Genomic DNA, 13,079 nt, shown 5'->3' with positions numbered 1-13,079 from the left:
TCATCAGTTTGACCTTTTTGAAGAGTCCAGGTTATTTGTCTTGTAGAATGCTGGACGTGTCTGATTGTGTCCTCATTATTAGATCTGGGTTAGATGCTTTTGCTACAATGGTTGATGAGTTGTATATTTCTTATTGCTTCGTATCAGGAGGTAAATGATATCAGGTAGTCCCACTACCAGTGATATTACTTTTGGCCACTTGATTAAGATGGTGTCCACTGGGGGAAAAAAAAAAAGAAAAAGATGGTGGCCACCAGAGTTCTCCCTTAGAGAAACATTTTCCCACTGGTAACTAGTAAAAGTCATCTGTGGGACAGATTTTGAGACCTTGTTAATATAGTTTCCTAAAAATCTGCCACCCAAAGGTTTAGCATCCACTGATTATCCTTGTTTGAATCTCGATTTTCTAAATCTACCATTTCTTCTACATTTATCCGGCAGCACTTTTCCACAGAGAAAAGCATCCTTTCTAGCCCTTATCTTTCTCTGTCTGTGCTTTGCCGAGTTTTACTGTGGACTAATGGATTGTTTTATTTTGATGCATTAGAATCCATTACTTCATTATGCTTTCTGTTGCTCAAATTGTCCCAAGTTTGGTCATCCAGCTGGCCCTATATCCTTTTGACATGACCCCATTAGTCTTTAGTCACTTCCTTGTTTTCCGGCCCAACACAACATCCCAGGCTCACCTTGTACTTTCCCTTTCATTTCTCCAGGGAGTCCTGGAACCTTTTATTGGAGAGTAGTATTTAGAAACCAAGAAGTGGGTGCTAGGTCTGCTCACCTAATATTTTTATCAATGATTTTAATACAAGGTCAAGAATGCTTATCAGATTTATAGATGACTCAAAACTGGGAGAGCAAGCCTAATGTATAATAGAATCAATATTCAAAATGACCTCAGTAGGATGAAATCTGGACCAGAACCAATAGATTTAAAGGAGATCAATACAAAGTCTTGTGCTTAGGTTGAAGAAGTTAATTGCATAATTTCTGGTTTGGGGGAATCCTAGACCAAAGTCGATATCAAAAAGTAGCTCTGAAAAAAAAAAAAAACGTAGCTCTGGTTGTTTGTTGACATGTACCAGCAGTATTCCATGACTCTCAGGCTGCATTCATTCATTCATTTGTTCAGCCAATACTTACTGAGGGCCTACCATATGCCAGGCACTGTTCTAGAGGCTGGGGATATGTTAGTTCCCTTCTCAGTCAACATTCTTGGGGGTGAGAAGGCGGGTAGGGAGTTCAGACAATAAAGAAAAACCACAACAAATAAGCAAATCATATAGTGTTTTAGATGATGAGCGCTTTGAAAAAACATCTCAGGGCAAGGGGAATATTGGGGGAAGTTCTGATTCTTCAAGAAGGTTATCTTTGAGGAAAGATTTGACAGAAACAAGGGACTCAGTCACTTTCTGGAAAGAGTGCTCCAGGCAGAGAGAGTAGCCAGGGCAAAGGTCCTAACACAAGAGTGTTCACAAGTGTGCCTGGGGTAGAGTGAATGGGGGAAGAGCAGTGGGTGATGCAATGGTGGTAGGGGTGAGGTAGCCTAGGGCCTTGCAGACCACTGTAAGGAACCACTGGAGGGTTTTGAGCAGAGGAGTGCCATGACCTGACTTTGGTTTTGAAAAACTCCCTCTGGCTGCAGAGTTGAGAAAAGATTGTAAGGGGCGCAAGGGTAGAAGAAGGGAGACCAGTCAGGCGGCCCTTGCAGCATCCAGGAGAGGGCAGTAACTGGGCCCCCAGGAGGTGGTAAGTGATCAGACTGTAGATTTGCTAGTGGACTGGATGTGAGGAGCAAGAGAGAAGAAAGGAATTAAGGTTTTTAACCTGAGCAATTTAAAGATGGACTTGCCATTAAATGAGATGGGAAAGGCTCACACAGATGGAGCATGTTTTGGGGAGGGAGAAGGGAGAGATCAGGAGCTTGGTTTGAGACCATGTTGAATTTAAGATACCTGTCAGAAAACACAGCCTGGTAGAAATGTTGAGGCCAGTTGGAGTTTAGGACCGAGGTCTTAGCTACAGACAGAAGCATGGACATCACTGGCTAAAGATGGATTGACACCATTAATAGCGGCAAAGTGTCCCAGGCCTAGGCAATGCTGGAACTACGAGTAGTTGGTGCTGCCCACGTCCCATGTGGAATTCTGTGTCCAGGGCTGGGAGCCCCTGTAAAAGGGGTACTGCTGGCCTGGACCATAGCCATAGAAGGGTATTGGGATGGTGGAGGTACAGAAATCATGGACACTTGCTGTGCATGAGGAGACCTGGGACCACGTGAGCACTGTGCCCACCCCCTGACAGCCACCCTGTGGGAGGCCCTGGGAGTAGGGTGAGAGCAAAAGGTGCCAGCTCTGAGAAGGCTAATTTTGGCTGAGGGTGAAGAGCCATTGCGGCTAATTCCTGGAGGAACTGTCCCCACTGCCATGGAAATGACTGGCAGAGGTTTTCAAAGTCCTTTTGACTTGAACTACAGGAAGAATTACATTTTACTGTGATCCTGTGCACACTTAGGAAAAGTTGAAACAAGTTTCCTAAAGCTTACTTATCCTTTCTATGGTCATTGCACTTTGGTATCTTCCATTCTATTTCTTTTTTAATGCTGATAGGGATCCGCTAAATTGACTTCAGGATCCACTAAGGGATCCAGTCTGCAGTTTGAAACCCCTGGTCTCAGCACAACTGAACTCCACCCCTGGGTATTCACACTGAAGGAGGATTGAGGGTGGGTGCCTCTGGGATTCCAGCCTTAGGGAGTACTTTCCCCTGCCAGGCTACGTGCAGGTTGTGGAGAAGGTCCACCTCCTTGGCAGTACATTAAGTCCTATTATCCCACTTAAGCTAATCTTGCCCGGATCCCCCCATCCGAGGTTTGGCTTCGTGCGGACAGAATTCCAAGCGTGGATGACCCCGCAGGGTACCTAGATTAAGTGTTAAGCCTGTAGTGAACACTCAAGACCTAAGGTGGAATGACCCGTGCAGAAATTAGGTGCAGAAGCAACTAGCCCCGGAGTCAGTACTAGCTGGGCGGAGTTCATTTGGTTACGGACAAGTGGGTGCCAGGAGCAGTGAGGGGCGGGGGGGACGGGGGGCGGCAGGGATAAAGGGAGAAGACACGGGAGCGCAGTGGAGAGACCCAAACGTTTTCGCAAACGAACGCGCTGAGGGTCCTAGAGGAGCCGGAAGGGGCCGGGGCGGCTGTGGGAGGGTCTGAGAGGTGGGGGCGGGGAACTAGGGGTCCGCTTTCCTCCGCGCCCCCGCGCTCCCGCGGACTCGGCTGGTACTGATCCCCGGGCTTGGCCCCTTGCGGACGCGCACCAAGCTAGGTGCACCCAGCTGGCGCCCCTTGAGCCTCCAGCGCCCAGGAAGGAGGAAGGGGGAAGGGGCAGGGCGGACACGAGCAGAGCAGGGAGAGGCTGGACTAACCGCCCAACTTCCTCCTTCAGCCCCTCCCTCCCGCACTCGCGGGCGAGCTTCGACCGAAAGGAGCTGGTGGAGGACCGCGATTCCGCTGGGGGCGGAGGGGCTAGGGTTCGCAGCAGCCCACGTGACCCCATTTCCCACCCGGTTCCAGCCCCCAGGTCCGGAGGCGGGGGCCCGGCGACCGACTCCCGGGCCGGACTTCGCGGTGGGGCCGCCGCCCGCGAGTCCTATAGAGCCACCTGAGCCGGAGCCCGGAGGACGCCGTCGCTCCTCGTTGTCCGAGTCCCGTGCGCCGCGATGGGCCGGGGGAGCCGGCCGCCGCCGCCTCTGCTGCTGCTGATGCTACTGCTACTGCTACCGCCGTCTCCGATTCGGGCGCTCGCCCCTCGGATCAGCTTGCCTCTGGGTGAGTGCTGGGGCGACCCCGCGGGGGACGCGGGCTGGGATCTGGGGGAGGGGAGGCAGCCGGAGAGGTGCCTCGCGCGGAGATTGTGGTGACAAAGGAGGGAGGGAGGGAGGGGGTCTGTCGGAGGCTTGGGGTCCATTAGGACCCCTCCTCCTTTCAGAACGCTCCTGGGAGGGAGGGAGAGGAGAGGAGAGCTGTGGGGCCGCGGGCCCCTTTCTTCCATTCTTTTTAATGGGCAGGGAGGGGGTCTCTCGCCCGTTCTGTCGCCCCTGCTCGCCCCTTGGTAGGGCGCCCTTTCGGCGGTGGCGCCCCACCTCGTTCCCCACCCCCGGTGCTGGCTGCCCGCTGGTCCGCCTGCCCATCTGCTTGTCTTTGATGCTGACCAGAGCCAGCCGCAGTGCCCCCACCCCCGCCCCCGAGGGCGGCGCGGGGTGGAGGGGGCCTTGGTTGCCGTCCCATAAACACTGGGGTTCTGGTATTACAGCAAGTCGCAGCAGGACTCGGGAACCGCGGCGGGGCGGGTGCCCCATTCTCCCTCCGCCTCTTCACCCTGGTGGGCCAGCGCAGCCCGCCCCCCCCCTCCCATGCTTGGTGGGATCCCCCCAGGGCCTGGGAGCGACCATACTAGGGATGGGGGCAGCTCTGGGCTCCGAGACTTCCAGGCCCTGGGAAGGACTGCTCCTCAGAGTCACCCTGGAGTACCGTCCTCATTGGCCACGTCCCTCACCTGGTGCTCACGTCTGCTTCTCTGGCCCCCCTCCCTTCCAGCCCTCCACTCTCCCCTCTCCTTACCAACCCCCCCCCCTTTCATCTGGTTGCTTTTCCAAGTCTTTGAAATCAGAGGGACCTGGATTCCAGTCCCATTTCTGCTACTGGGCAAGTGACTCCCTTTTCCCTGTGCCCCAGTTTCCTCATCTGTAAAATGGGCACTGTCATAGGTATTTTGCAAGGCTATCTTGGAGATTTCATGAAACCAGGTGTATTACTAGGCAACATATATAGATGCCCAATAATATTTCTCCAAGCCCTTTAACTTGTTGGTTGTCACACTGAATGAATTAGAATAAAGGATGTATAAATTAGTGTTTACAGACTAAAACTGTACCAGGCTTCCTTCTCTTTACAGCATCCCACTTCTAAAAGCATTTCATTTACAAAAGGAAAGAGTAGCAGAATCAGTACTTAAATTAAGGGCCACTAGGGAAACCCTACCTGAAACATTGCAGGATAATACTGAGAAGATGGCCTGGGTTCAAATCCTGCCTCAGCCACTAGGTAACCGTGTGACCTTGAGCAAGCTGCTTAACCTCTCTGGGCCTTGATTTCCTCATCTGTAAAATAGGGATAATGATAGCACCCACCTCAAAGTTGTGAAGGTTAAATCATTTTCTGTTTGAAAAGTGCTTAGGGCAGGGCTTGATACGTAGAACCCGCTTAATAAGTGTTGGCTATCATCATTGCTACGTGTTAAGCACAGGCTTCATTCTGGCATATCCTGCCCAGAGCTGGGGTGTGTTAGTTTGACCACAGCCCCTTGGGTGCTCCAGCTGGGTAAGTGAAGATAACAGGTGTATCCGGACCCAGGCCTGCTGCCTCGCTACTCTTTCTGTTGTGGCCACCACTCCCTTTGCCCTTAGACCCTCTCAGCATTGCAAGAAGGCGAGGTGAGGGGGGAACAAAGGCTCTGATGGACTCCACTTCTGGCCCTGGGAAAGCTGGACTGGCTCACAGGGCCATGTCAACTGTAGCAGGTATTGTGTCCAACTCTGAAGCTGGCTGGGGACCACTCATAGTGTTACTAAAAGGCAGAAGGGGGAGCTGTGAGGAGGAACTGAGAGGACCTGCTTCCTGGGAGCAGCTAGAACACTTGTTCATTACTACCCACTGCCCTGAAACCTGGCCCACTTCCACGTATTCAGCACCATGGCCTGGCCGTAGTACAGGCTACTGTCACACACCAGCACCCTTTGCACAGGTCAGGTGGTGCTATGGTCTGGATGTCTGTGTACCCCCAAAATTCATACGTTAAAATCCTAACCCCCGCAAAGACTGAGACACTCAGGCTCACCTGTGAGGACCCACAGATGCACACATTTTGTGCATGGCACAGAGGTGCCCAGTTGAGGGGTGGAGGGCCTGAAATGCAGTTTATACTCTGCTTTCCAAGCTGTGGAGCCTAGAGAAAAAGACCTTCCGCTCAGTTCTTGAGGCTGGGACTACCCAGAGGGGACCTCTTTTTCTAGTTCCACCAAAGCCCTGGCATCGTTTAGCAGCACCCCAGCCCCTGAACTCGTGAGCATGCATCCACACTTTGCTGAGCTGCACTGCGCTGCACCCAGAGTGCTCGCCTCCCTGGCCTCCCTCCAGGACCTTGATCCCCGCTGCCCCCCTCCCATCTACATGCAGGTCCTCCCAGCCAGCTGGGAGCCCCAGAGGGGGATCCCTGGTGACTGAGCAGGCATATCCCCTGAGCATGGCCTGAGGCGGTTTCCTGCCTGATCCCTGGGGGCTCATTAGATGTTCCTGGCAGTGTGCCCATACTGGGCAAGCCCATGGTGACCATAGGATGCTGGGCTTGAAGCCCCAGGCCTCTCCCTCACAGAAGAGGGAGAGAGGCATGGAACGGAGAACACACCCCGCTTCCTGCCACCTGCCCTCCTGTACTGAATTCCCACCCAGGCTCTCCAAGGGCCCGGAGGCCTAGGGAGAATGGCCTGTGTCTGTGGTTTAAAACAAAATCCTTGGATGTAGAGCATCCAGTTTGCATCTGAGGTCCTTCGTATGGAACCCTCATTACTGTTGATCAGCAGCAGATTCCTGGGGCCATAAGGAGGGGGTGCCCCACTTGTGGTCTCACCCAGTGGACAGGAGTGGGAGGAGGACTGGGGGCTCCAGGGTCAGCTAGGCAAGCAGTGGCCTTAAGAGGAGGTTTCTTGTCTCTGTGAAAGGGACACTTCAAAGAACCATGTGGAATTTTGGTTCTGTTGCGTCGGAGACTGTGCAGTCAGGACAGAGGCTTTGCAGTGGTTAGGAGCAGGAGAGATGCAGAGTGGAAACAATGGGCCCGGATGTGCAGTGCCTTCCAGCCTGGCCATGTGGGCAGAAACAAAACAACCTGCTCCTATGCTCATGAAAGTCATATCGGGTCCTCTTATTTGGGCAATTAAAAGGAGTTATTAATTTCCCCCTGCCCCAGAAGTGCCTGGCTGGAAGACTGTGGACACAGTGTTTCCAAACTAGACTGGATATAAATCCCTAGGCCTGCAAACCGCAGTCAACAAAACCCCATTGAGCAGAGAGAACAGCGCATTGGCCTGAATCAGCTGCTTGTCCTCTGACCTGGAGCGGGCACCCAGGGTCATGGCTGCCCTGAGAAGCCCCATGCAAGCCACTTTCGAAGTCTTTTCCTGGCTGGTTACCGGCCTCCCTCCTTGATGTGGCCTCAGCTTGACATGAGCATTTGTCTTCAGCTCTGTCCTGTGGTCTGGCATGTTCATGGCCCTTCAGCGCAGAGCTGTAACCGTGGTGCTAACAGACGGCTCACCGCACAACCTGGGGCAAGTGCCCACCTCCTCCAAGCCCATTTGCACACTGGCAAGATGGGAGTAATAGCAGGATCCATCTCTCAGGGTCCTGAGAGGATTACGTGAAATAATGTGTGTAAAGTGTTTGGCCCGGTGCCTGGCATATGCTATGTCCCCAGTAAAAGGTAGTGGCTACTCTTCTTTGTGGTGGAAATTCCCTGCCCGCCTTGCTGGGTGAGGTTATTTGCATTAACTGGGTAGATACTGGTGAGCGCTGGCTGTATGCAGGCCCTCTGCTAGGTGCTAAGACCTTATGACCAGGGAATGAAGTGGTGCAGACCCCACCCCCTAACCCAAGGTAGGAGACCAAGCAAGTCCCCCGAGGGCTGATTGGAGGCCATCGTCAGGGGTCCTGCTTAATTTAGTCCACTTTTCAGCTCTTTCAAAGTCCTCCTCTGCCCCGAGAACCTCCTCTGCCTGGGGCTGGACCGCACCTCTCCCTCCTCCCTGTCCCTGGTTGCCTCCACTCTGCCCTCTGCATAACCCACATTTAGCTGGGTGTTGAAATGCCTGTGTGCCAGTCCAGCAGAGCTCTGAGCTTGCACAACTTTTGGGGCACAGCTAGATACACCTACACGTTCCTCTCCTAGACAGGGGAGACAGAGAGGATGGCACGGGGCCTGGAGAAAAAGCTGGACTCAGGTCATGTCCGTCACGCCTTCCTTTGTCCCCTTTCTTAGGGCCTGTGGCCCCACTCCCCCATCCCTGGGTGCTCAGGATCGGAGGCCTCTGATGTGGTCCTCCGTGTGGGTCGAGGGGGAAGAGGAGTGAGAAAATGTGGGACTCTCATGGTCTGGGCTGGCCTGACCTCAGGAGCTCCTGCTGCTGCTTTTCCCTAGCCAGCACCCCCGCCCCTCCCCCTGCCTCTCCTCTTCCTCTCATTCTGACCTCCCTGTCCTGGCAATGCTCCCCCGAGTCCAGGATGGAAAGTAGAGCCCTGTGCGGTCTCCCTGGTCACTCTTTAGCCACCCACCACTCCTGTGTGACCGTCTCCACTATGGGGCAGGAACCAGCCCTTAGGTGGCACAGCTGGCGTCCTTATGTTTGTGTTCCACCATCTAGCACCTAGAAGAAGGTAGAAGGTAAGGTAGCAGGTATAGGGCTACTGTGGGCACCAGGCTTTTAGTATATTATTTCCACTTACATGGTAGATGGAATTATCCCCATTTTACAGTTAAGATAGCTGAGGTTCAGAGAAGAGAAGTATCTTGTCCACGTCACACAGTTCTGCCTTGCAAGCCTGCGACCTGACCTGTTCTCCGTGGGACTTGTTTGGTCTGCACTCATGGGTCCATCTGAGAAGCCCATCCTGACAGCTTAGTGGCGTTCAGAGAGGTGGGGGGCCTGTGGTGAGGGGGTTTCAGTGGAGATAATAGACAGTAGACAGAAACCTCTCATTTTATCTTTAATTCTTTTTTTTTTTAATTTTATTTATTTATTTATTTTTGGCTGCGTTGGGTCTTCGTTGCTGTGCGCAGGCTTTCTCTAGTTGCAGCGAGCGGGCGCTACTCTTTCGTTGTGGTGCACGGGTTTCTCATTGCGGTGGCTTCTCTTGTTGCAGAGCATAGGCTCTAGGCACGCGGGCTTCAGTAGTTGTGGCACGCGGGCTTAGTAGTTGTGGCTCACGGGCTTAGTTGCTCCGCGGCATGTGGGATCTTCCTAGACCAGGGCTTGAACCCGTGTCCCCTGCATTGGCAGGTGGATTCCCAACCACTGCGCCACCAGGGAAGCCCCTTATCTTTAATTCTAAAGAGGGGCCAAGTGAACTGACTTGCTGCCTCTCTCTTGGCCTCCCCTTGCCCATCCTCTGAGAGAGATGTTAACTGGAAGAGGGAAGAAAACCACCCGGGAGGGAGCGCCCAGTGTGTGCTGGGTGCTGGCCTGGGGTATGGAGGTGGTATTGTTTCATCTTGTACAGATGAGGGACCCGAGGCTCTGAGAAGAGAACTCATATTGTCAGGGCCGTGCAGCTAGAAGTTTCGGGGCGAAGCCTTGGACCACAAGCTCTCTGCCTCAAGAATCACATTCTTTCCATGAGAACATCTGGCTCCTGCTTCACCTGTGAAATGTACAAAAGCAGCGAAATGACCCAGCTCAGCCCTTGAATAATTGATAGGTTATGTATTTCCATCTGGTAAAGAAATCTATTGAGGTCACTCCTTGGATGGGACAAGAGATCCAGCTAAGGCCCTGATGGCACAGCCATGGTCGGAAATAGGGCAGACCTGGCAGACTTGGCCAGGAGCGCGGTGCACCGGAGACTGGGGCAAACGTCTCAGACAGACGTTTGCAAACGGGGGAGCAACAGGCCAGAGCCAGCATGGAGATATATTTTGTTTGGCATCCAAGTGTTTTAGAAAAATTTTAATGAGTCACCAATATTTAAAACTCAGGAAATTTTCTATAAAAATCCAGGTTTCCAGCTCTTCTGAAGACCTGATGAGGCTTAGCCCTCATTCCATTGAGTAACAATGGTCTGGGGGGAAGCAGCAGCTACCCCTTCAGAGGGGCTCCTGCCTGTAGGAGGCTCCACCCCCACCTGCCCTTGTCCCCTTCCCTGTACAAGTGGGCTTCCGAGGTGGCCAGGGGCTGGGAGTTTACTCAGAGCAAGGATGAGGAGTGGGGGTGGGTGGGCGGCATGGGTAGGGCCAATCCTAATTGTTGGTGGCCCCCTAACCCTGGGAGCTTGGCATTTCCACGTGCTGCGTTTATTTGGTCTTCCCAGCAACCCTGCGAGGACTCCCTCCCAGAAACGGCAGGTATATTGTCTAACTGGTCAGTGATAATAGTCAGGACTCACACACAGACCTTGTGACTCTGCTTTCCGGTCCCTGTGGCCTCTCCCGTCTCCCTGCAGCACTTTCAGCTGTCACACTTCCATCTAGACCCTGGGATTCCAGGACTGAGCTCTAGGGAGGGGACAGGGCAGGGGCCATGCTTCTCAGACACACTCTCGTGATCGTGAGGCTTCAGGACCTCTGGACTGCCCCCTTGGAATCTGGTGTCCGTCCCTGGACCAGAGTACCCTGAATTGGGACTTGGGACTCTGTTAGTCATTCATTCAGTCAACGAATGTTTATTGAACAACTCCTTGGAACTCCCCTGGCCAGATGACACAAATATGGACTACAAATAATAAGACAGTTTTGATCCTCAAGGATCAAAGCTTGGTAAGGGAGACAGGCACCTGAGGCCCATCATCGTCAAACAATGTGGCCAATGCACCGCGAGAGGTGTGAGCAGGAAATGATGGGTGCACAGGGAAGGGGCCCTCGCCCAGCTGGGGATTCAGGAAGGCCTCCTGGAGGAGGCGAAACCGAGCTGAGTCTCAAAGGATGGGTAGGAGTTAGTTAAAAGGAAGGGCATTCCGGGCAGGGGGACTGCCTGGGCAAAGACTGGCGAGGAGAAATAGGACCTTGAGTCGAAGTTCACTCCTTTGAAATGGGAGGGGGATGTGGCAAGGGCTGGCCATTAGGGGCTGGGACACAGGACCGTGACAGTCCCCAGAGAGCCCTCTGACCTCAGTGTAGCAGCTGGGCTGGGGGCAGGGGCCAGTTGGGAGGCTGCTGCAGTGGCTCGGGTGAGAGAGGGCAGTGGCCCGGTTCAGGCCCGAGGTAGCGGGGATGGTGAGGGGAATAGATTTGGACAATATTGAGGAGGGAGACTTGGCAGGATTTGAGCATGGATTAGATGTCCACGGTGAGGGAGAGGGAGATAGAAAGTGCGACTCACAGGTTTCCAGCCCGCTGAGCTGTGCCACCCAAAGACGCAAGATCCCAAGCCGAGGAGTGGTCTGGAAGAGGGCAGTGGAGGAGGTGCCCGTGGAGGGTCTCCTGCATAGTGGGGTCTGGCGTACTGGAGGACGACCTGCCTACTGGAGGATGAAGAGATTTGGGAGTTGCCAGCATCCAAGACATTGAAGCGATGGGCATGGATGTGTGGCCCAAGGGCCAAGGGCCGACCCTAGTGAACAAGAACATTCAAGAGCGAGGCCTGGAGAGGCTGAAGGTGATTAATAATACAGACTCTGGAGCTGGTGACCCAGGTTCAAATCCCAGCTCCACCGCTCTTCCTAACTGGGTAACTGAGGGCAAGTCATTTCACGTGTGCCTCGGTTCTCTCGCCTGAAAAAAGCAGATGGTTATTCCTACCTGACAACGACCTGGCCAGAATTACGTGCACCAGCCCATTTAAAGTGCTGAGTAAGTGCTACAGCGCATCAGCTCCTGGAGGGATGGAGGCCCGGGAGGAGTGTGAAGGAGACGTGAGGCGACCCTTGAGATCGGTGTGGCAGACCCCCAGAGGACAGGGGACCCCCGCCAGGCCGTGCCCCTCGGCATCTGGGGTTTGGCGGCAAGGCGATGCCCGGGCCCTGGCGAGTGTGGGCCTGGTTCAGGCCTGACCCCCAGGCAGGGAGTGAGTGGGAGGTAAGGGATGGAGATGGCGCTGGGTGGCTCTTCTCAGGAGTTTGGCTGAGAAGGGAGGAGGGAGGCACACACATTTCTAGGATAGATATCGAGGGAAAAAAAAATTCTTTGAGAGGCAGAGGTTGATGACACAGGATTCAGTTTCTGAGGAGATGGAGGATGGGAAGTTGAGGTTGTTTATGCCTGATGGCCCCAGTTTCCTTAGAAAAGGGGGGCCTCTGAGAGGAGGAGGATGGGGGTAGAGGCTTCAGGAGAGAGGGGACAGCCAGTCCCGGGGCAGAGGGCCAGAGGAGCTGACCTTGGTCCTTGGTGGGCGGGTGGGGGTCAGGCTTCCAAGGTGATGGCAGCCCATGACAGGTCCTGGGTTAAGATTCAGTCGTCCAGATGGACACAAGGAGGGTGTCTGAGAGGGGTGGGGGCCACCAGGTGATTCTGGCAGGAGCACTTGGCCAGCTCACCTGGGGCGGTAGCAGCAGCCAGCTGGGAAGCGGGCTTTCCCGAGCATGCATGCCCCAGGAACACAGGATGCTTCTAGGCTGGGTTCCCTTGATTTCTTGCCTCTTTCTTGGTTACCTCAGTCCATGGGGAGCACTTGTGGCACACAGTCCCCTTCCCCTATCAAGAGTGACCCTTGCCTGGCTGGGGTCGCTACCCTGGCATTGGCCTGTTGACAGCAGTTTGGCGTGCCGCTTCCAGCCGGTCTGGCCACCCTGCCCCGACATTGGGCGGGGGGGAAGGAGGACGCACAAACAGGTCGGCGGCATCCAGGTCGATGGCCGCCTTGCCCTAGTTTGCTGCTGAGTCAGCACTCCTGTCCTGGAGGTGGTGCTTCTGCTGGTGCAAGTGGGTCCAAGGGTCCCATGTGACTCCCTGGGGAAGAGGTGCTCCAACAGAGCCTTGGGAGGCTCTCAGGGGTTTGTCCAGGGCCCAGACCCCTCTCTGGGGACCTTGTGATTCAAGCCGAGGGGCAGCCAGCTGCCCCCTACGCCCCACCCCCGTTCCCGCTGGGAGCACCTTCCAGGCCCTGACTGCGCAGGGAAGCTGGTGACTTCTGGCCTAGTCCTGCTGGGGCCTGTGGGCGGCGGGCTGTTAAGGCCAGGTCAGCGTCAGCCGTGGTGCCCCTGGAGCCACAGTGGACGGAAAGGTGGGGCGGGGCTCTGAGTCAGGGCCCTGCTGCAGCACCTGGTTGGCAGGGTGGGGACTGCCCGGGGTGGGGATGGTGCTGAGCCCTGTTCC

The 13,079-nt window shown here is 54.6% G+C and overlaps 1 protein-coding gene across 4 annotated transcripts in view; it reads left to right on the top strand.

The window, feature by feature from the left end:
• The window catches only part of SEMA4B (semaphorin 4B), a 59,718-nt gene that overhangs the window by 30,955 nt on the left and 15,684 nt on the right, over window positions 1-13,079 (top strand). For 3 of the 4 annotated variants that reach the window (XM_007194333.3, XM_007194335.3, XM_007194334.3), the window contains exon 2: window positions 3,578-3,832. In XM_007194333.3, the coding sequence (XP_007194395.2) occupies window positions 3,724-3,832 (109 nt within the window). In that variant the 5' untranslated portion in view covers window positions 3,578-3,723. Of the gene's footprint in view, window positions 1-3,285; window positions 3,833-13,079 lie in introns of those variants that run through there. The other variant, XM_007194336.3, reaches the window with a different exon arrangement.

Source organism: Balaenoptera acutorostrata, chromosome 3 (genome assembly GCF_949987535.1).
Source record: "Balaenoptera acutorostrata chromosome 3, mBalAcu1.1, whole genome shotgun sequence".
Taxonomy (NCBI): domain Eukaryota; kingdom Metazoa; phylum Chordata; class Mammalia; order Artiodactyla; family Balaenopteridae; genus Balaenoptera; species Balaenoptera acutorostrata.
This window is presented reverse-complemented; position numbering and strand designations above follow the sequence as displayed.